Source organism: Lepus europaeus, chromosome 10, assembly GCF_033115175.1.
Source record: "Lepus europaeus isolate LE1 chromosome 10, mLepTim1.pri, whole genome shotgun sequence".
Classification (NCBI taxonomy): domain Eukaryota; kingdom Metazoa; phylum Chordata; class Mammalia; order Lagomorpha; family Leporidae; genus Lepus; species Lepus europaeus.
The window spans coordinates 11,086,290-11,108,632 of NC_084836.1; the positions used below are offsets into that span (position 1 = coordinate 11,086,290).

The 22,343-nt window shown below is 56.1% G+C and overlaps 1 protein-coding gene across 1 annotated transcript; it reads right to left on the bottom strand.

The window, feature by feature from the left end:
* Positions 1 to 1,232: 1,232 nt before the first annotated feature.
* Positions 1,233 to 18,350, bottom strand: ISX (intestine specific homeobox). The gene is given in 5 exon segments (XM_062201887.1): positions 1,233 to 1,472; positions 2,294 to 2,410; positions 4,021 to 4,172; positions 15,768 to 16,050; positions 18,186 to 18,350. Coding segments are annotated over 5 exon segments (957 nt in total).
* Between the last annotated feature and the right edge of the window lie 3,993 nt (positions 18,351 to 22,343).

Sequence of the window (22,343 nt, forward strand, 5' to 3'; positions counted from 1 at the left end):
CGACTCCTGGGTGGGTGAGGGGCCCAGGCAGATGGCAATCTGGGGGCAGAGCCCTAGAACTCACTTGAGACTGGTACCTGAGGGTCAGTGCAGGATACCCAGCTTGGGGCGCAGGCCCTGCGCTCCCTGAGTCTCGGAGACCCTCCCGCAGAGGGGGAGCTCAGTGGTTGCCAGGGCTGGGGCCCAAAGCCACCCCTTTCCCAGTAGAATCCGGGATGACAGCAATCCCTCCACAGCGGGGCCACCTCCTCCAAAGCCTCCTGGTTCCTCTGTGAGTTACTACCAGGTGGGAGCTGCTAGCTCCATTCTACAGATCGGGAGACGGAGGCTGACAGGGCTCGCGGCTCGCCCGAAACCTCGCGACAAGGAAACAGAGAGTTGGATGGAATTTCCGACTCTCGAGGGCAGAGAGAGGCTGGTGTTCTAGCTGAACCCCTTTTCCATGTCCTGGGAAGGTGAACCCTAAAAAAGAGCTTCCTGGCTTACTCTTCATCCATACCAGAAATGACAGCACGCCTTCCCACTGCAGCAGAGTAACCAGACACCAAATTCTGCTTTAAATTAAAAAAAACAACAACAGTTTATTTCTCTCCCACTCCGGGACGCCCATATCCACACCACAAAGAACACGTGAGACCCGGGCCACTGCAGACCTGCACGTGAGCAAGGGTCTTGCTTGCCGGGCAGGTCAGCAGCACCTGGATGGAACCTGAGTTGTGCATCTGAGGTCCAGCTCTGTGACATGGCATGCAGTAGGTGCTCAATGCGTGTGTCATGAATGAACGCACAAGGCGTGTCCTGTGTCTCCATGTTTCTATCAAAGTGGGGATCAGAAGAGTCCGCAGGAGTCACCTTGCCCAGCTTCCCCTTGTGTTACAGATGAGGTCCAGAGGGGGCGAGTGACCAGCCGGAGATCACACAGCAATTTAGAGGAATCCCTGGTGCACGGCGGCCGCCTCCCGAGTCCAGGGCTCATCCTGAGGTCTCAGTCCATCTGTCTTCAGAGCCAGGGAGCCACTCTGACTGGAGACCTGAGCTGTCTTTTGCTGTGTGCCTTGCTGCTGGGTCCACAGTGGTTTGGCAGCGGGCACGCTCGTGGAGATTCCTGGGCTGTGGGCTGTCTTTGGATGATGAGGTCCACGTTCCCCCGGGGTCCAGGGTGCCATCTGCCACGTGCCTTCCACTCCCTCCCGCGCGGAGTGTGGCCTGACTGGCGAGAGTGTGTTGGGTCCCTAGGTTGAGGAGGCACAGACGCTGCCCCACGTCGGGTATGCCGGTGCAAGGAGGTACAGGGCAGGGGCGCAGCTCTGCTGGAGCTCAGGGCCCGGCAGGGGCTGTGTCTCCCATGGGTGCTGTGGGAGTATGGTGATCCGAGCTGGGAACCAGGCAGAGGCCAGCTGATCCTGAGCCGGTAGATACAGCCCCGTGGGAGGGGCCGGTCTGGGCAGAGCAGCGGGTGTCAGCAGGGGGCCCTGCCACAGGAGAGGCCAGGAGGGACAAGTGAGTGGTGAGCGCTGCCCTGGGCTGTCCCTGCAGCTTCCCAGCCTCCCCGCACTCCCTGAGCAGCTCAGGGTGGGCAGCGTGGCCGCCTTGTCCTGCTTGGTCAGCGCTGGGGTTAGCACCAGGAGCCTGATCCCGATCCTGGCACTCAGAGCAACCGTTAGATGAGCCAACATTGCTTTGCGCGTCTCTGAACCCATTTCTGCGCTAGCAAAAGTGAGTCCATGAGGAACCCTGCCAGACTGCGTCACTGGGGACGGCAAACCTCCCACCAGCGGGTGGGGCGGGGCTGTCTACTTTGTTAACTCTACCCATAGTGCTTAGCACCTGGAACCCATTTGTAAGTGCGTGTGGGCTCCAGGTGCAGTTAACCATGCAGGATTGTTTCCTGGGTGCCAGGCTTTCTCCAGGCGGCTGTCAGCAGACTTGGCCCCTGTCGTCTGGGGTATGAGGTGACCCTGCTGGGCCACACAGCAGGTGAGTACAGGGCTGGGCCTCGAACCTGCACAGTCTCATTCCCAAACCCATGCTCTCCAGCCCGCGTCTCGTACTTGGCTCTGTGGCCTTGTTTTTGTAGACTGGGACATTTACACAGTGCTACAAGCCACTCGGGAAGAAAGGAGGGCGCTGTGTGTGCCACTGGGCGAGGACGATGGGGACAGAGAGCCAGCCCCTTGGGCCGGGTCCCTGTCTGCCAGGCTGCCCTGTGCTATGTCTACGAGAACTGAACCATGTCCCTCTGGGTCTGGCTGGGGTGTTCCTGGATGCTGGCCCCCCACTCTCCTCTCCCCACCCCCGCCCCGCCCTCGCAGGTGACTCAGACACTCACAGCCTCGCTCGGGGGCTGTGGCCCGCCCAGGCCGCCGACCTTCTGCTTCCGCCACTTGGCTCGCTGATTCTGGAACCAGATCTGTGGGTAGGGGACGGGGATGGAGAGAAGTTAGAGGGGTCTTCCCCATCTCTGGTGCTTTCCTGTGAAGAAGCTCCCCGGCTGGAGGTCCGCTTTCTGAGAGGGGCCCAGGGTCACGGCCTCCAGCTGCACCTGAGGGAATCAGCCAGGGGCAGATAATTGGGAATGGGGGGAGGGGTCTGTGGAGGGCAGAACCTGCAGGGAAGCAGTTTCCCGTGGAAACGGAAGTTCAGTGTTGGAGGCTTGTTCATGTCCAAGGTGAAAAATCTCGATTTTTATGTGACAGCCTCTGAGTGTTAAAATACCGTGCAAACCAAATAAGCCTCGCCGGTGGGCTGTTGTCCGCCAGCAGGTCACCAGGTTGCAGCCCCCAGGCCCACCTGGCATCTCTGGATGGCCCACTGGCGTTTCTCAGTACTCACAAGCGCGCCCTGACAGCCCCTGACGCATGCCCATTTGTGCCTGGTAGCTCTGCCAGGCATTGAATTCTGGGCAGGCACAGGTGCTCCCCACTTAGCTGGAACCTGATGCCCGATGGGAAGTGGAAGGGGAGACGTCTGAGCCAGGGGTGACCCCTAGCCAGAAGGGAAGGAGATTGGATTAAAATAAAGAGTGGAGTGGTGGCCTGGGCCCTGGCTCAGCTTCTGGGTTAGAGTGCAAATCTTTTGCATTTGTTCATTAAAGACAAGTGGAGAAGAGTGACTTGGGAAGCTGCTTTGGAGAGAGTGCCCCAAGTTCCACAGTTGGGTCTGCTGGAACTTTGTATGCTAGCCTGGCCCTCGCAGCACTGGGGTTGTGTGAAGAGGAACTGGGGATGTGCAAAGCGGGGGAGAATGTGCCTGGCTGAGTTTCTAGGGGCTGCTGTATTTCTGGCCAGGGGTGCAGCCACACACACTCTGGGGTGAAGAGACTACAGATGACAGATTAGGCTCTTGGTGCCGCCACCAGCACTTGGATCACGGATCCAGGGTCCTTTGCACGTCTCTGTGTGGCTCCCAAAGCGCTCTCTGTGTGGTCTCCATCAGGGGTTGGCTATCTGCACCTGCGGGCCAGCTCTGGCCTTCCATTTATTTTTGAATGGCCTATGAGCCAAGAATGCCTTTCTCATTGGTCAATGGTTGGAAAGAATCAAAGGAATAATGGTATCTCGTAATGCATGCAGATTATATAAAATTCAAATTTCAGTGTTCATAAAGTTCCATTGTAACACCCCCGGGCTCGTCTGTTTCCGGATTGTCCGTGGCACAGTGGCCACATGATGAAAATTGTCACCGTCTGGTTCTTTACAGAGAGGGGATGTCATCTCCTGGTCGGGGTCGTCAAGACCCGTGTCGCCGGGGGCGGGGGCAGAGTGAAGGCAGCTCTGGGACATTAACCACGGGAAGGGGAGGACACAGGAGCAGAGTCCTGATGCTGCCCCATAGCATTTCACCTGCCCAGGACGCCAAGCGCCGTGTAACCATGTAGGCGGCCTCGTCTCTGGGAAGACAGACAGCTAGACTCGTTGGATAAAATCAAGGGGAACTCTCCAATGGTGCAGCCCCAGGGGCCGTGTCTCACCATTGGTCTCGCGGGCACCGGGGCCGGGCTGGGGGCGGGAGGGGCCGTACCTGCACCCGAGCCTCGGGCAGGTTGATCCTCGCGGCCAGCTGGCTGCGGACGTGCACGTCGGGGTAGTGGGTGAAGTGGAAGATCTTCTCCAGCTCCTGCAGCTGCTCCGTGGTGAACACGGTCCGCACCCTGCGCTTGTTCTTCCTCTCTTCTGCAGGAGACATGGGCGGGATGGGTCCGGGGCCTTGGTGTCGGCCCCTCCGTGAGGCTTCTCTCAACCCTGCTGCTGGCACTAGCGCGTCTGACCCCTGGCTCCTGGGCATGGAGCTTTGAAATATCTTTGCTAAAGTCCTTGGCCTCTCGGCGGATGCCCTCTTGCCTACCCCCCGGGCAGTGAGGCCAAGTCTGTCTTGGAAAATCCTCTCTGCTGCTCCGGAGTCTTCGGTGGCTCCCCCTGTCTGCAGCAGAAGATGTTGCACTGTTTGATACATAGTTGTAAAGATTGCCCCACTGAGTCACACCATGTATCATAGAGCCTTCTCTCCCCACCTTATTTATGATCATTGTCACGAATCCCACATTTTATGAAGTTAAAATCCCCGTTTCCAAGAAAAAATAGTGTATATGTGTATGTGTATAATAGCCACATAGGAAGCAAATGTGGCAAAAAGTTAAATAATGCTACCTCTTCAAATTAGGGCCAGTGGGCCAAGCTGCCACCTGTGGTACCACATCTGCTGTGGGATGTTCGTGTCCCTGTTGCTTCTCTTCTGATCCAGCTTCCTGCTAATGCGCCTGGGAAGGCAGTGGATGATGACTCAAGTACGTGGGCCCCTGCCACCCATGGGGGAGACCTGGATGGAGTTCTGGGCTCTTGGCTTCAGCCTGGCCTATACCTGACCATTGTGGCCACCTGGGGAGTAAACCAACAGATGGAAGATTCTCTCTCTCTCTCCCCTTCCCTCTCCCTCTTCTCTCTCTTTTTCCCTATCTCTGTCACTCTGCCTTTCAAATAGATGAAATAAATCTCTAGAAAAATCTTAAAAAACAAATTCATTAAAAACCCAGGCCAAATCTGGCCCACCCTCTATTTTCAGATAAAGTTTTATTAGCACCCAACTCTGCCCACGGGTCTGTGTATTATCTCTGATGGCTTTTGCACGACAGCGCCAGAGCTGAGCCATGAGGACAGAGAGCATATGGCCTGCATGGACTAAAGTAACTGCTGCCCGGCCCCTTAGAGAGGGAGCATGCCAGCCTTGGTCTTCCAAGCACAGGCTGAGCTCTGTAGCAGCCAAGGCTGCTGCCGGTGCGCCTCCAACTCACCTGTCCAGCCTCTGTTCTACCCAGGGCCTGCTATGGCGTTCGTGGGGCCCAGGGAAAGATGCTAGGTGGAGCCCCTTGTTCCAAAACCAGGAGAGGAGACTTTTTTCTTCCTTTCCTAGTTTCTCCACCCGCCAGGGTGGTTTTTAAGTTTCTCTTTAGTGTCATGCTCCCCCGAGAGAGAACAGCAATGCTCACAGGGACCCACGGCCTACTCTGGGACTTGGCAGCATGGACGCCTACTGAAGGAACTTGCCTCCACCCTGCAACCGGTTAGGAGCAGGGGAACAGTTGGCCAAGAGCCTGCTCCAGGTGGGGACAGGGCATTGAGTCAAGGCTCCAAGGCCCCAGTGGGTGCTTCCCTAGCCCATCGGCCTTCACTTGGAAAGCACAAGTCCAAATGTGAAATTGTTAAGAAGTTTAGGATGGTGGCCATCAGCATTCAGCGCCAATCAGAGGGCTTCCTTCTGGGCCAAGGCTCAGCGCGTCTGCACTGGCCACACCCACCTCCTCCACCCTCTGTCGTCCCTCACACCTGGCTTCACGCAGGCTGGCCAACTCACCATCCCTGCAAAGCAGCACAGGCGTGCTTGTCCCTCTGGTCTATCTCAAGTGGCCCTGAGTCTGAGGTGACCTCTCCCCTCTCGTCTGTAATTCTAATTCCTACTGGTTCTTTAGCACCTACATCCATTCTCATAATCTCCAATAATTCTTCCCCCATCTTTTAAACCTTGGGTGATCATGCTTACTAAGAGGATCTTTATCCTGCTTGTTAGCTACGTCATTCATTCATCTACATTTTTATGAAGCACATACTTCTTTGTGCTGGTCGCTGCACTAGGCAGTTGATGTAGACAGGATGGAGGCATGGCTGCTGTCTGGGAGCCCCTCATTGTCTGGTGAGCTAGGGGCTACGACAGGTTTGTATATGGCTTAGAGTGAGCTGGAGAGCTGGTTTGATTTTTCTGTACAGAATCATGTCTTGTCTTGGACCAGAACACCTTTTCCCTTGGAAACTCTCCTTCCCACACACCAATAAATAGATATATTGGGAACTGGGTTGGTCCACGTGTGAGGACCTGAACTGGACCTATTGGTGACCATTCATGGAATAGCTTTTTGTAATGGAACTATTCCTCTAATGGTGGCAGACGTGGCATGAGAGACTTGGTCTATCAGTCACCATCTCTCCTGTCATGCTGCTGAAGGTGTGTGTAGGGAGAAGGTGTGGAGATGACCATGGGGTGCATTTTGGAAGGAAGATACCAGAGTACCCTGATGGGTTATGTCTTGGCTAAGAAAGCCCAGAGACAACTCTTCTGTTTTGGTTTGAGCAAAGGGATGAGTGTGTATGTGTGTGTGTGTGTGTATTTCTAATGATGGGACCATCAGATGTTCACTTTCAACATGTTAAGTTTCAAGTGCCTATTGGACATTTAAAGAAAGCTACGGAACAAGCAAATACATTTATAAGCTTGGAGTTCCACGAGGAGCTCAGCACTGAGGGTCCGATTAGGACACCATTCGCATACACTTGACCTTTGAAGTTGTGGGAATGGGTGAGATCACTTAGGCAGACAGTGAAGGTGGGACGAGCAGAGGGTCTAGAAGCCATCAGAGGAGAGGACACCAGCGACACCAAGAAGGGGACAGCTCTGGGTAGGAAGAGAGTGAGGTGACATGGATGCCCGGTGAAGAAACCCTTTCAGAAAAGAAAGCAATCAGCTGTGTCCCTGTTGCTGCTAGACCAGCTATGATGGGGACTGAAAACTTGTCCTTGAACTTGACCATGCCAGGGAGAGTCACAAACAAGAACTGCCCTGTTTGAAGACCGGGAGAAGCAGCCACTGTTGCTCATAGTTCCTGGGCAGAGTCCAGTGACAAGTGGACATTGGAGGAAGGACCAACCAGGTGAGGATGAGTTTCTTTTCCTGACCATGGACTTGGCAATCCAGTTCTACTCAGACTAAGTAGTCTTTGTGATATAATTTTAGGGATTGAAGGAAAGGCATCCACTGTCTCCCCATGGCGCCTTAACTTCTGGGGACAGTGGCGTTTCTCCCAGCCTAGGTGACCACCTTGCTTCTCCTGATTCCTTCCTCATTCTTATAAGAAAAGATGCTCTCAGACAATGATCAAGCATCTCGGCACTTCCTGTTGCAGGTCACTCACATCATGCTTGGAGGACCGCGGCCTTCCAGGGCAGGGGGCCCACACTCACCGGCTGCCGTCTACCTGGACTCTGAGTTTCTGGAGGGCGGGGACTGCTCTTAAGGAGCTGAGTAACTGGCTCCTAGCGGGGGGGCTGTTGATGAGTGAACGGGAAATCCAGGCTCTCCCTGAATTCCCCCGGACAGAGGGGACACCTTCCCATGATTTGTGTGAAATGTCGTACAGCGGATGTTGCATGTCTGCTGGGACAACCGGTGAGAACCAAGGCCCCCACCAAGGAGGGGTGGGGTCTGAGTTTCAGCTGTGGTCTTCTGACTCCTACCCAGGGAAAGTAAAGCCCCCACAAGCCATGCATCGGCAAAGATGCTCAGTGATCAATGGATTGCACTTGTGTTGGTTTGACAACTGAAGGGACCAGCTAACATCACCGGAGTGTGTTTCTTATCAGCCCTGCTGTCCCTGGGCAATAGAAAAAACCCACTGAGCTGGACATCAGAAGACCTGAGCTCTGTTCTTGGCTCTCCTCTGTAACTTGGGTCACATTTGATTCGTCCTCTGGACCTCAGTCTCCCCATCTGTAGAATGGGGTAGGAGAAAGGGGTTGAATGATCAGGTGGCTAGGTCCAAACGCACCCTGACGTTCTAGGATCCCCCTTCTCTTCAGGGAGGCTGGAGAGTCTTGCCTTGGGCTTGCCTGCAGGGCCCACTTGCTTGGCAAAAGGAAGAGGGTCAGGGCAGGAAGACTTTCTCCTGGGAATCGAGTTGGCCTCGTTGCTGCTCTGTCGTGGGCATTGGATTCCCTGTCTGTGCTTGGTCTCACTCCTCGTCTTTGTTGTTGATCTACTTTTATCTCCTTGCATTTCTCCCACTCGGTTTTGCTGACCCTTGGGAGCTACAGGCAGTGAGGTTTTAAACACTTATTTCCCATTCGATTAAACTGCTGGCCGAGTTACCTTTGGTAGGAGAAACTGATCTCACTCCTCCCCCTCCCCCTCTCTAACTTCTCCAAGTCCACCTTGTCTTTTACATTTTATTTATTTTTTTTGGAAGAAGAGTGATTTATTCTACGTTTAGAGCTGGGGGTATGTTTGCAGGCGAGAACTGAAGTCGATTGGTTTGGAGGCAGGAGCAGATAGCAGGTGTTAATCCATCCCGAGAGTTTCTCGAAGGCCACTGCTGGCCCCAGCACCTGCTATGCACGCAGGGCCTGTCTCCAGGTGCACAAAATGAACAAGCCGTGCCTGCATTCGCTCACTCATTCATCTGGCCAGCGTTTGAAAGGCTGGGCAACGACAGAGCGCAGTTCTACAGGAAGTTACAAAAAAATAAAAAATAAGATAAACCCAAAAAGCAAAAAACAAAATTCAGAGAGGAAGAGCCCAAGGTTGGCTGGGCAAATTGGCATGTCAGGGACAGCTCAGAGCTGAGATTCTCCCGGAAATCCAGAGCTGTGAGAGAGAGCGCAGGGCAAAGAACAGAGCACAGGGGCTGTGGTTTGAATGTGACTGTCCCGCCGCCCCTGCCCCCCAACTGCCAGATTTGTGCAGAGTTTTAATGCCCCAACTTCCACATGATTGCTATTAGGGGAGCGGAAACTACATTGTGTGGGGGCGGGGCTTTGAGAAAGCCATCAGCTGAGATGGGGCCAGTAGGGTGGAGCCCCGTGATTGAGTCCTGGTGGCTGTGTAAGGAAGGGAGAGAACCCACCAGGTAAGGCACACGTGCACTCCCACCCTGCTGGGACGCAGTCAGCTGCCTGGTCCTTGAAGCTCTAGACCTGTGGACCAAAGTCTACCTCTTTCTGTTATAAAGTAGCCTGCCTCAGGCACTTTGCTATAGTAACAAAAAGCCTGCTAACTCAGGAAATGAAACAATGCAGGGAACAGAGGATTACAACCAGAGGGTAGAGCGGGACAGAACTACCCCACTTCCTCCAGTTTCCGTAGAAGGATGTGTGGGCGAGCGAGGATGTGTGACCGAGAACAGACTTCCCACAGAAGAATCATTTCAAAGCTCCCATCTGTGTAGCTAGGAGAGCGGCTAGGAAGAGAAATGTGGCTTCCTCTCTCCCTAGCATGCTGGAAGGGCCCAGGAGGTAGAGCGAAGGAGGAGGAAAGATCTAGACCAGCTCTGCTGGGTGAGCTGACTGCTGCTGTCATGGAGAAGGGGCTGCCTGGCACATGAGAGGCTGGTTAGAAACACATTTTTTTTTCTCTCATTAGCTTTGAATTATATACTCTCAGGATACGTGTTTGTCCTTGAGAGACAACAATGACGATAAGGTGTGGGGTGTGTGTGTGTGTGTGTGTGTGGTGTGACAGCGCCAATGATCTCTCCAGGAACATAAACAGTGCCTAAAATGCACATTCCTGGAGGAGATGGGAGCTGATCTCAAATGGACCAGTCTGAAGGCCTCGGGGTGCCAGAGCCCTCCCCCTCGATGGGCAGCAGGTTCCTGAGGGTCAACGGTCAATACTGATGCCTTTCATCCCTGCGTTTCTTGGGATGTTATCCCAGACCCAGCAACCCCAAATCAGAGACGTGGCAGGAAGAGGAGCCCTGGAGCTGAGATCACTCCCCATGGGTGGAGCTCCTTGACTTACGACTGCAGGGACCCAACTTGAAAGCCAAGGCAGTTTTGGGAGAAAAGGACTTGAAACCGGAGTCAGGGAAATGAGGTTAGGACCCAAGGCCAGATCTTGTCAAAGGTTTCACCCCTTAGAGCCATACTGTGCATTGTGGTAGCTGCTAGCCACATCTGGTTATCCAGGCCCACTATTCAGAACTCAACAGGCACACGTGGCTGGTGGCTCCCACACTGGACAGTGCATCTACAGAACACGCCCATCTTGCTGCCCAGTGCTGCCCTAGACGGGTTCTTGCTGGATTTTTAACAAAGTCCTATTCTGGCTCTGACTTTGTTTCTCCCAGCACTAAAATTTCACCAAATTGCCACAAATCTCAGGAAATAAAGTCTCCAATAGGTATAATGCCAAGTCTGATTGCCTTGGAAGAACAGGGAAGGCCAGAGGACGGGCTGACCCTCACCTCTCTTCGCCTGGGAAGAAGGAGGACATCAGTGGAGGCGACGGTGCCCAGGGCTCTAGGTGGTGACCCAGGGCAGCGCTGACCTGACTGTGGTCCCCAGGGCAGGGTGGGGGGCGGGGGAGAGCAGTGGTCAAGGGCGTGGCTCAGGAGGGAGGAAGGTCGACTCTGGCTTCCCCAGGAGGAGGCTGCCGGAGGCCAGAGAGGCTCATGCTTGGGGCTTGCGAGAGAAACAAGCAGGTGACTGAGAGGAGGAGAGCAGAGGTGGAACACGGAACAGGGAGGAAAGTGGAACCCAGGCCACGAATTGTGGATCCAGAAGGCGCTCATGACACAAGGGTCTGGAGATACAATCTCGCTGGTGCCAGCTGTCCCAAAACACACTGTCGGGTTCTCAGTCGCCAGCAGGGACAGGGGTGACCTGGGCCCCAGCTGAGGGAGGACAAGGTGGGTGTCAGCCCCGCTTTCCTGGAAGGTGTTTTGGATCGGGAAGGAGAAAATGCTCGTGTTCCCGTGCAGTCTAACGTCTCCCTGCCAGTTGTCGGACGAGCAGCTGAGAAGCAGGGGTCACAGCCCAGCCCCCCCTCTGTGGCTGGCCAAGGATGCATGGGAAATGGGCAGGCGGGAGTGCCGGGGAGACGGGGATGGAGGCGGCAGGGAGGCACCCCCGGTTCGAACTGTTCCTCTCCCTGTTACTAATAGCACAACCCTGAACCGCACTTCAGCGCGTCTTCCGAGAGAACGCGTCAGCAGAACTTAATTACACCTGAGCCGTTTAGCACATCGATCATCAGAAATATACAGTTTACACAGGTGATTAGGCCACCTAATTATAAACCCATGTTTCTCCGCACTCGGCTCCCTCTCCTGATTGCTCCTTCTGTGAGTTCTGCTAAATGGCCCTGGCTGTACAGCCACAGGCTGGGGCGAGGCGGGAGGTGGCTTTGCCCTGGGGTGAACCGCCTGGGAACGGGCTCTGTCCTCTTGTGCTGTGGGCAGCTTGTGCTCCCCACGCGAGAGGCCCGGGTACCTTCTGCAGCCCTCTGGCAGGCTGGGGACGTCTCTTGACAAAGAAGAAGGAGGCGCAGGCCAGATGTCCCCTTGGAGCTGATCTGTGCAGGCCTCTTCTCTCTGGGAGGCCAGAGCAGTCTATAGCTCCCTTGTGCTCAGAGGGTACACGGCAAGCTCCTAAGCACGGCATTCAAGGCTCTCTGCACTCGGCCTTTCTAGCATCATTAGCCTTCTCCCCAGTCCTCATCGCCATGGTCCCGGGATCATCCCTGGGTCCCCCACACTGGCCATGGCCTTGACTCCTACAGGTTCTTGTTCTCTTTACTGCCTGAGGATGGAATGCATTGTCCACCTCTTTGGTAAACTCCTATTCAACCATCAAAACTCTCATCTATCAAACCTCACCTGCTCTCCCAGGTTTTTTGCCCATCTCCTAGTGGAAAACCAATAGGCTTCTTTATTTTAAAAACTTTAAATAAAGAGTGCTGAATTATAGCTTGCAACTAACCAGCTTCCATATTTACAAACACACATCTCTCTCACTTATCTATTCATTCACCTATCATCTATGAAAATACTAATATATAAAAATATTAATATATAGCTATAAAATATTATTACTGGATGGCGAGATGGTCGAGTTATATTCACAGTCTCTTTGACCTTCCTGTTTGTGTGTTTATTCTGTCTTTCTATAATAAACATGGATTTTTTTTTTTTGGCCATAAGTAAACAGCAAAAAGGAAAGAGCAGGATGAAAAGAGATGAGAATAAAAATATCAACAACAGAAGCCATTGAGAGGCGACCCAGGAGAAGCCCGCAGCCCAGGCCTGGCTGACCATGCCAGCCAGGGCTGGCTCAGTGCTCCCTGCAGGCTGAGCGAGGCTCGGTGCCTTCCAGGGTAAGGTCTCCCTTCCCTGGCGTTTCCCACACGTGTGTTGGGGAATTTGTGCTCACAGACTCCCCTGCTTTTCTGCACGCGACTTTTTCTTTCATCATTTTTCTTTTTTTTTTATTAAAGCGTTTGTGCCCTTTGAAGGAAACTATAGCTCCCCACCACCTTACAGAGCAGCCCAGCTCCCTTGTTGGGTTGGGTGTGTGGGGACCCCACCCGTCTCTTTTCCACCCAAGGCGGCTCTGAGCACACATCTCATGGGCCGCCCGCTCTTCCCCAGCAGAGAGGTCTTCCAAGCACTGATGTACAGCCGTGAGAGCCACGGCTGCTGTCTGGGCACACCCGGCCGTCAGTCTGCCTACCTCCCTCATCTCTCGGGCTTTGCCCCGTGATTTCTAGGCTCCAGCCGCCCTGAATTCTGTTGCTTTGGAAAAGGAGCATTCCTTTTTATTCCTCGGGGCGGCCACCCAGGCTTCCCTGTGGCTGGACTGTCCTCTCCTCTTCTCTACCTGACTCCATTGCCAATGCCACCTCCTCTTGGAAGCCCTCCTTGGTGGCTTTTAAGGCCATCCTCCCCTCTGCTGTGTTCTAAAGCCCTTTGTCAGGTTCGAGTGTAGTATCTGTGTCGTGAAGACAGAGTGCCTCGGTCTGGGTGAGACTGAAACAGGAAGAGCGGGCTATGTCGCCTCATCCCGCCCACCCCTGCATCCTCTCCAATCCTCTGCAGGCTGTTTGTGACCGTGCACGGGAACTGTTAGACAACACAAGCCAGGCGGCAGGAGGACGCTTCATGGTGTGACACAGGAAGTGTCATAGAACCCATTGCCCTTCCTTCCGAGAACCGAGGAGGCATTTAGCTGTTCTCACGGCTCAAGTGCACAGGGAAGATGCACCCACGTGGCAAGTCCGTGGAACATCTAGATGCGAGATATTCAAAGTCACAGGGGCCACACTTCTGGCCAACAGATTCTTAGCGATCACCTCTTTAGAAGGCGTATGGGGGGGGTGAACCTCTTTAGGGCATGTTAGGGATAAAAAACAGGAGAGTTCCGTATATGGAGGCCAACAATGACCTCTGAAGAGTTCTAAGGGCCTGGAGTAAGGAGCCATCATCCCAGCATGGAACAGTGTGGTGGAAGAAGAGGACCGGTGAGGGGAGGGACTGAGGCCCCCAGCAGCTGGCACTGCCTCCCAGCCACTGAGTGACCCCTGGGGCAGTCCTCCCTCCAAATGACCACAGCCCAAGGAGCAGGTTTATTGCAATGTCACCAGGGATGCTGAGCTAGAACCACCCAGGTAAATAGAGTGAGATAATCAGTAGTCATTGCTGTTTAAGCAATAGGTAAGATAGGGAGGCCCTTTGGGGTTTTCCCGTTGACTCGAGACCTGCGAGGGTGCAGTGGGAGCCGCTCGGCAAGGCCCTTTAAGTGCCGAGGGGTGGCCAAGAGGCATTGATTCCTCCCTGGTGAGCCCTGGGGCTGGGGAGGATACTGTCGCCCTCCCCGGTAGGGTCTTGAAGGAGAGAAGGGGCACAGTGCAGGGAGTGACACAGCAGCCTGCGCGGGGTTGGGCTCTGGTCTGGGTGTGGGCGCTCCTGGGAGGCTGGGGAGAGACCAGCTGGCAAAAGGTGGGGCCTCCTTGCCACCCTGCTCCTGGCCGGCACCTGCCCTTTGGTCGGCCTGAACGCTCTGCCCCAGAAAATGACCATGAGGGAGTCCTTCAGGGTTTCCTGGCCATGAGCTTGTTGTTGAACCAATCATAGCTTGGAGAGATTTTGTGCATGGTCTAGCTGGACTCTTGCCTGTCACAGAGGGGGAAACTGAGGCTGGGAGAAGGCAGGCAGCATGTCCCCTGGGCATGGGTGCAGACCTGGGCTTGGAGGACAGGTGTCTCAACCATACACTCCCCACCCCGGGGTGCCAGCTCCTTTGCAGTTCCTCAGCTCACTTTGCATTTTCCATAGGTCGACACCCACCATGACTAATATTTACTTAGCCTGTTCCCAAAAAGAATTTTTTGTGCTTGTACCCAGAAGGTTAGCATAGAAGTCATTACAGAACATCGATGCCAATGGTCCTTTCCTGTGTGCCCCCAAAGCAGCCTTGAAGACCATCAGAGAGACCCCCACTGAGGTTTTGGGACTGCAGGATGCCAGCAAAGTGGGAGACGTGTGGATTTCAGCTGTGTTCAGGGATCCTCTAGCGTGGGTGGTCTCAGGTGCCATTCCAGTGCTAATGGCTCATGTCCGTCTCTCGAGTCACCCATCCCCACTTCCTGGTTTCATTGGGTATAAACTGAGGTCCCGGGCGTGACCATGAGATGGGAAACGGCCATGAGAGCGCTGTGAGAGCCACAGGCCGTTCTCCGACAATGCTACAGCTGCTATTTGGGGCCAGTGTGTCCTGTGAGCTGCTCTGGGTCAGGTGACAAGGGAAATGCTAGAATATTCTAGAGGCCTCCTCTGTGCCACCAGCTATTGTCGGGCTGGGGGAAGGGAAGCTGCTTGGGTAGTAGCCGTCAGACTCCTGTGTCCCTCTTCCCCCTCCCCATTTTGACAGAGGCAGTCATAGACTCGATGAGACTACAGTAGGAGAGACTCAAGTTGGACCCCCCTGTGGGGTTGTGTCTGTGACTGCACAGTTGAATGGAAGATGTTAATGTGCACCCAAAAATGAAGCCCAGGACCCTTGTCCTTGGAGGGGCTCAGCCAAGGGAGGTGACAAGCTCCCTGGCTGCCGGGGGACACGTGGCCCTCCTGGGTCCTCCCCTTGCCTGCCACCGGCCAGGAGCCCCGTTACCCTCCTCTGAGGGTTCCTGACTCCTGAGGCCCCAAAGCTACCTCCCCTTTTCAAGCCGGTCCCTAAGGACAGCCTGGAATTTCCGCCCTGGGTGGCCACTGGCTTGGGGGTGGGGTGGGGTTGGCAGATCCTGGGTGAAGCCGTGCAGACTGAACTCCGCTTGTGAGGACGGGGGTCTGGGGGGCAGCTGGAGCCAGGCCCTGGTCTCGGGTCCTGGCTTAGCAGCCCTGCAACCCAAGAGACCTTGTCCATCTCTCCTCGTTCGCAGCTGAGTTTCCTTGTCTGCTGTGTTGATCCCCGTGTTATTTTACAAATGTGAGAGCACGGGGCCGCCCACGCTGTCCGCGCTGATTCGTGGTGACCAGCGTCCCTAGGTGTGCTCCGGTTATAGGAACAAGCCCCGGGGCCCCGCACTCTGCAGCTGTCTGAGCCTGAGCGTCCAGCCTGAAAAGCCAGGGTCCTGGAACAGCACTGGACGCTGTGTACGGCCAGCAGCCAGCACCCGGCATCCCTCTGAGTTTTACAGTCCCCTATGGAAGGAAGGGGGCGGAAGTCACTCACCCTGGGGCTGCTCCTGTGGGGGCTGCACCAGCCTGGAGCCTGCAGCCGCTGCCTGCTCAGGGCCCTCTCCACCTGCGCCTGCGCCTTCTGGCCTGGCCACACCGCTCCTCTCCGCGGGCCACTTGAGGATGGCCTCGATGGAAAAGGACAGGCCCCGCTTCCTCGGGGCCTCCCGGCACTCGGGGCTCTTCCTCTCCATGCCCCTGCAGAGCGCAGCCTGTGCCTGGCCTCCTGTTGGGTTCGCCAAGCACGATTCCCTCTCCACAGGCACTTCCGTGGGCCACTTCCAAATAGCGCGGGGACCTCGGAGGCAGACGCAACAGGAGCACATCCCGTGGCCCTGCCGTCAGCTGTCCCCAGCCGGACACGGAGGAGTCATCCTTGCTAGGCTGTGATGGAGGCTTCTGCAGGTGGCTCCTCTCCAAGGCAGGTGCTTTCGCAGTCAGCAGCCTAGGCCAGGGTCCCTAAGGCCACCGCCCAGGGGAACAAAGAGAGGAGGGAAAGCCAGCGAGGCGCTGGAAGGAGGCTCTTCAGGCTGAGCCCTCTCTCGGGCTGGTGGCCTCTTCCGGCTGGCTCTGGGAGGCTGCCGTGTCTCCCGGGGGCCCCAGGTGACCCACTCAGTCCTGGGCCACACTGCAGCTGGCAGGGTCTTCCCGGGAGCCCTGTTGGGCTTCCTGTAGGGTTGCCGCCTCCGGATTCTAGAATGCAACTTGTGGAGGGTGTGTGCTTCTGTCCTGCAGGTGCGGGCCGAGCCGAGGGGGCGGTCACGTCACTGCTCAGCCTGGTGTGGGGTCTGAGCCCTCGCGGACGTCTCTGGGCTGGCCCCTGTTCTTGCCCATTTCTGTTTTGCCTCTTCCTGACCTCACTTCATGTTCTGAGCCCTCTCTCCACAAGCGCCTGGGCTGGCGGCGGTGCCTCTCGCTCACTTTGGAGTCCTTTCTGTTTCGTTCCTGCGTGCACGCCCCTTACCTGTCTCCTGAGAACCCGTTCTGCCCAACAGACCGTGGGCTGGGAGCTGACAGTCACGGATGTGACCTGGCCAGGAATTCTGCTCCGGATGACTGTGTAACCAGGGAGGAGGGGCCGTAAACCCGGCTGATAAGGGCAGAGCCTCCCACCGGGGAAGGCTGGGATGCAGGTGTCAGGAGGCCACCGAGCTGCAGGATGGAAGCTCTGGGGAGGGGCAGGTGCCGGAGAACTGGCCGGGACCGAGCTGCAGAGGCAAGGTGGCGGGGGAGGGTTGGGCCAGGAAGTGCGCCCGGGTACAATCAAATGTGTTTGCCCAACGAGGAGACTTATGGGTCACGTACAGGCTGGAGGCTGGGCCGGGTGGGACCTGCTGGGTGTCGGCTGTGGTTTTACCAGCTTGCAAATAACAGAGCAGAGGTGTACGTGGAGCACCTGAGGCCCAGTCCAGGCGTGCGGGGGTGGGGAGTGAGGGAGGGAAGGGGTGTGATGGCAGGGTCTGACTATGTGGGGCCTGGGAAACTTCCGGCCATAAGGAACCAATGAGAGTTCTGGACATCCCGGCAGAGGTTGTGAATGTGGATTTGGGTGTGAGCACCCAGACCTTCTTATAGGGGGTGGGGATGGGGAAGGACCGCCCCCCCCCGGGGGGTGGGGGAGGATGTGCCAAGATGTCCTGGGATGGGCTCGACACCCCTTGGAATTGTCAGACTCTCCCATTAGTTAGGCTCGGCTGCAGTAACAGGTGAACCCCCAAACCTCGGGTGCTTCTTTGCTCACTCACCCGTGTCACAGCCCAGGGCAGCGGGGCATTCACTGAGCCACCCAGTGCCGCCAGCTGGGGCTCAGGGGAGGGGAGAGAGCAAAGGGTCAGAAGCGGAAGTGGCTGCAGGACTCTGCTCCTTGGCTGTGCCCAGGGTGTGTGATGACCCTGCCCAGCAGCCAGGGCTGGGGAGAGCGCAGGAAGATGAACCGTCTGCTGACCTGCGCGGTCAGCAGGTGCAGCCCTGCCTTGTGCTGGGGAGGGGTGGGAAGATGGCGCAGATGCATCTGGTGCAGGAGGTGGGGAGAGGCCCTGGTCCAGGGTGGGACCTCGTGGGCGTTGAGAGAAGTCAAAGGGTGTGGTTGCCCGGAGCCGTGGAAGCTATGAAGAGGAGGCAGCAAGGCCCAGGCAGGAGGGGCCCTCATATACCGGGGTCCCCTGGAGGTCGGGTCTACTGGGGAAGCGTGGCCCTGGGCAGGTCAAGGAAACACCTGTCCACGGTGTGGTGTGGACCTGGACACTCACACCCACACTAGGTCTGCTTTCCCAGGGCCAGCCACAGCCCCCACCCCACCTGTGTCAACTCTTAGATCATCCATATGCAGATGGTGTTTCTTGAGTACCTACTAGGCACCACACTGGAGGGAGATGCGGATGTGGGAGACACAGCCCCGCCCTGAGGGACTCACATTCTGGGGCGGGAGGAAGGGCGAGGATGGCACGGACACCCCAGTGATGCGAGGTGGTGAGGGGCCGGTGGTCGGGGTGGGATCTTCGTGGGCGGTCAGAGAAGGGGGCGTGGTTGTATAGAAGCTTTGACGAGGAGGGGGCGGAGCACCGGGAGTTGGGGCCATCCTATCCCAGGGCCCTTTGAAAAGTTCGTGGAAATGTGTATTGTGAAAGACCTCAAAAAACCCCTAGCTTTTTACTGCATTTTCCACCAACTTTTTGAAATATCCTCGTAACAAGTCTCCTTTCTGAACACTCCAGTTGGATTTACTCAAAAACACCCAAGCAAACAAATAAACCGTGCCAGGGTGGATTTCTTTCTTTCTTTTCTTAAGATTTATTTATTTATTTGAAAGGCAGAGTTACAGAGAGGCAGAGAGAGAGAGGGAGAGAGAGAGAGAGAGAGAGAGGTCTTCCATCTGCTGGTTCACTCCCCAATGGCCACAACAGCTGGAGCTGCACCAATCCGAAGCCAGGAGCCAGGAGCTTCTTCCGGGTCTCCCATGTGGGTGCAGGGGCCCAAGCACTTGGGCCATCTTCTACTGCTTTCCCAGGCCATAGCAGAGAGCTGGATTGGAAGTGGAGCAACCAGGACTCAAACTGGTTCCCATATGGGATGTGGGCATTGCAGGCAGCGGCTCTACCTGCTATACCACAGCGCTGGCCCCTAGGGTGGATTTCTTAGCCCTCTCCTCTGGGGAAGCGACTGGGTTCCAGGAGTTTTGAATAACTTGCCCAGGACCCCACAGCCGGGCCATGGCAGAGCTGAGGTTCTAAGCTGAGTTCAAATGAGTTGCTCTTTCCAGTGTATCCTAGCGACCCTGGGACTCAGAAGAGAGTTGGTGCTGAAGAATGCAATAGGTCACATGGGCACCAGAGCAGGAAGCAAGACTTGGAGCAGGGCTGTGGGGGGCAGGCACGACGCACTGTTCCTAGTTTCATCGATGGGAGAGACATTCCATTTTCTGAAGGGTACTTAGGAAGAACATGCTGGAAAGGTAGACTGGCCATCCACTCCCTATGCCTGCGTCCAGTGTTTTCCAAGCAATGATATGGCAAGGTTAAGCAAGGTTAAGGCCGCTGATGCTATAGCTAAACCGGGACGGGTGATGGCCCACGGCATGGCTGGGGGCAGGAGGGCACTGCCGGTTTTCCGATTATCCCACGGGGGACGTCTGAACTGGGAGCAACAGCTCTCCCATCATCTGAACGGCAGGTGGAGGGCGGTGGGCGGCCCCAGGTGCGGTGGGAGTAAGTTTCAGGCTGTAGGGAGTTGGTGTCTGGCAGGGAGTGAGTGGATACCCAGCCTGAGGAAGGGAAGTAGGTAGTGAAGCTTTAAGAGGCGTGGCCTAGCGGGAGGGGTGACATCATCGGGGGAATCACCCTCGAAAGGGATTGCTGTCTGGATAGGTCAGTATGAGAGTTACGGAGTGAGCTCCGCTGTGTCTGCTCCCCTCCCCTCCCCTCCTCTGCTCTCCCCTCCCCTCCTCTCCCCTCCTCCCCTCCCCTCTTCCCTTCTCCTTCCCTCCCCCTCCCCTCCCCTCCCCTTCCCTCCTCTCCCCTCCCCTCTCCTCCCCCCCTCCACTGCACACGATGCCATCCGCCATGCACGATGAAGCCAGAAAGCCCTCACCAGAGGCCAATCAGATGGGGCTGCCCAGTCCTCGACTTCCAGCCTCCAGAACTGGGAGCTAAGTCAACCTCTTTTCTTTATAAAGTGCCCTACCTCAGAGTTTTTGTTACAGCAACACGTATGAGCTAGCACAGGGAACAACCTACCGGATCCACCTAGGATGTATAAATATGAATAAATTCAACTTGTAATCAGTATACGATTATGAATGCATTAGCTTGCACTCCTGTTTTGTGCTATGTTTTCTAGCTGATGTGTATTTGATTATAGTTAAATGTTTTATTTATTTATTTGAAAGAGGGAGAGAGCGAGCGAGCTTTGTCTGCTGGCTCATTCTCCAAATGCCAGCAACAGCTGCGGCTGGGGCATGGGTCAGGCCAAAGCCAGGGGCAGGCAACTCAGTCTGGGTTTTCCTGGTGAGTGGCAGGCACCTAAGGACTCGAAGCATCACCTGCTACCTGTAGAAGTTGCAACTGGAAGTGGAGCCAGGACTTGAACCGAGGTACTGGGCCAGGGGATGCAGGCGTCCTTGTTGGAGGCTTAGCTGCTGCACCAAACTCGCACCCCGGGGTGTCTTTTACACCTAAGCACAGCCCGCATTTGAGTTGTCTGATAGCTCTTTGCTCTTCTCAACTCTCCAGGGGTGTGAGGGTTTGTCTGGATGCCCCCAAAGGACAGGCTAGCTGGCCACACGAGCTTCTCCCCGAAGGACAGACCCATTGGTTTACTTGCTGGCTCCCACCAATGCATCTGCCAATTTTCCTCTTTGCCAGATGGCCCACTCGAGCTCTCTCGGGCTGCTGTTTTGTACAAGGAGTTCCTGGGTTTTTGGCACACTTATTCCAGATGAGTGATCTTTTTCTACATACCGCTCGTGCAAAAAATTGTCAGGCACTAAGAATTATAGCAGCAAGGACTGCTTTTGGTCTTTGCCTCAGTGGAGAGAAACGAATTAGGTGAAGAGAAACCAATTACAGGAGCTCCGCGTTCGTTCCTGCCCGTGCAGAATGTGTATCTGAACCCGGCCTGGGGGCCAGGCTCAGGACACCGGGAGACCTGACAAACCAGGCGAGGATTTCCTGCACAGCACAATGGCGGCGTGGCTTGCTCCTGGCTCCCTTTAGCTGATGTGTTATGACTTGGACGGTTCTCGGGCGAGTGGGAGGCACTGCCCTTGGCCGTGGGGAACGGAACATTCCAAGTCCCTTCCACGCAGAGGACAGGTTTTAGGGTCATCAACCCACAATGGCCTCATTCCTGCCGGCAGAAGACTCTGCAGAGGAACCTCCCCTCCCCTAGGTGGCGCTCCTGGCAGGTGGCCTGCAACATGGAGTTGGTTCTTATTCAACAACTTGTGAGTTGCAGTTGATGGCTCCATTAGGTGCTAAGGTCCGCATTTGCAGACTGTGTCATTCAGGGGACTCACAGGCGCCCCCACAGGTGTCCCACAGGCACAGGTGTTATTGGATGTCCCTTTGTGAGAGCTGGCCCCCCTAGAGGGGCTGTTCACAGACAGTGGGAGTTGCTGTGGGCGCTCGCCTCACCTGCCAGTGCCCCTCTATAGGGAGGGGCAACACGTGGCCCCAGACCTGCCTCTGCGAGGGGACTGAGTTGGCTGAGGCCCACGGCTGCTCCTCACAGCAGAACCCAGCATGGCACTCCTCAGACCACGCCCAGGGGAAGCCCACTTCTCCCCAGCCCTGGGCCATTTCCCTGCGTGGAGCCACTGAGGTCCGGACACCGGCAGGCGGCTGTGGGCGTGTTTCTTCGAGGCTTCCAGGAGCTTTGCTTCGCAGAGTGTGCTGGACTCTGTCCCTGCACCTGCCCCGTCCTTTAAACCGTGCGTCTGAAGTTAGCCCCTCCAGCCTTCCCAGCATGCAGCTGAGCGAGCCGTGACCACTGCTGGGAGGAATGGGCCGCCCCGCTGACTGTCCAAACCCCTGGGACGAGTACCCGGTCTCCCACGCGGGTGCAGGGGTCCAAGGCCTTGGGCCATCCTCTGCTGCTTTCCCAGGCCATAGCAGAGAGCTGGATCAGAAGTGGAGCAGTGGGGACTTGAACCGGCGCCCACATGCGATGCCGGCACTGTAGGCAGTGGCTTTACTTGCTACGCCACAGCGCCCCTTATACCTTCCAATGGCAAAAAGAGAAGGTGGTTTTATTCTTGGAGAAGAGTCAGAGTGAGGCGGGGGCACACCACGGATGGACAGGGAGTGTGTCCCTTGGCTCACGTGCTGGTCACACACACAGTGTTACTTTCCAAGGCTACCGGGAGGTAGAGCAGAGGGGCCTCACCGCCCCCCCCCCCCCCCCCAGGCCCACCTTACCCCTGGATTGCTCAGCCCGCTGGCTTCTCCTGGCCTGGCCCTCCTGCAGGCGTCCGTCTCACAGTCCATCCGCCTGGGCCGGGAGACCCCTTCCCTTCCCCGTCAACATCTTCCTATGGTCCAGGTTCAAGGTCCTGGCTGAAGAACTGAGCGATGGT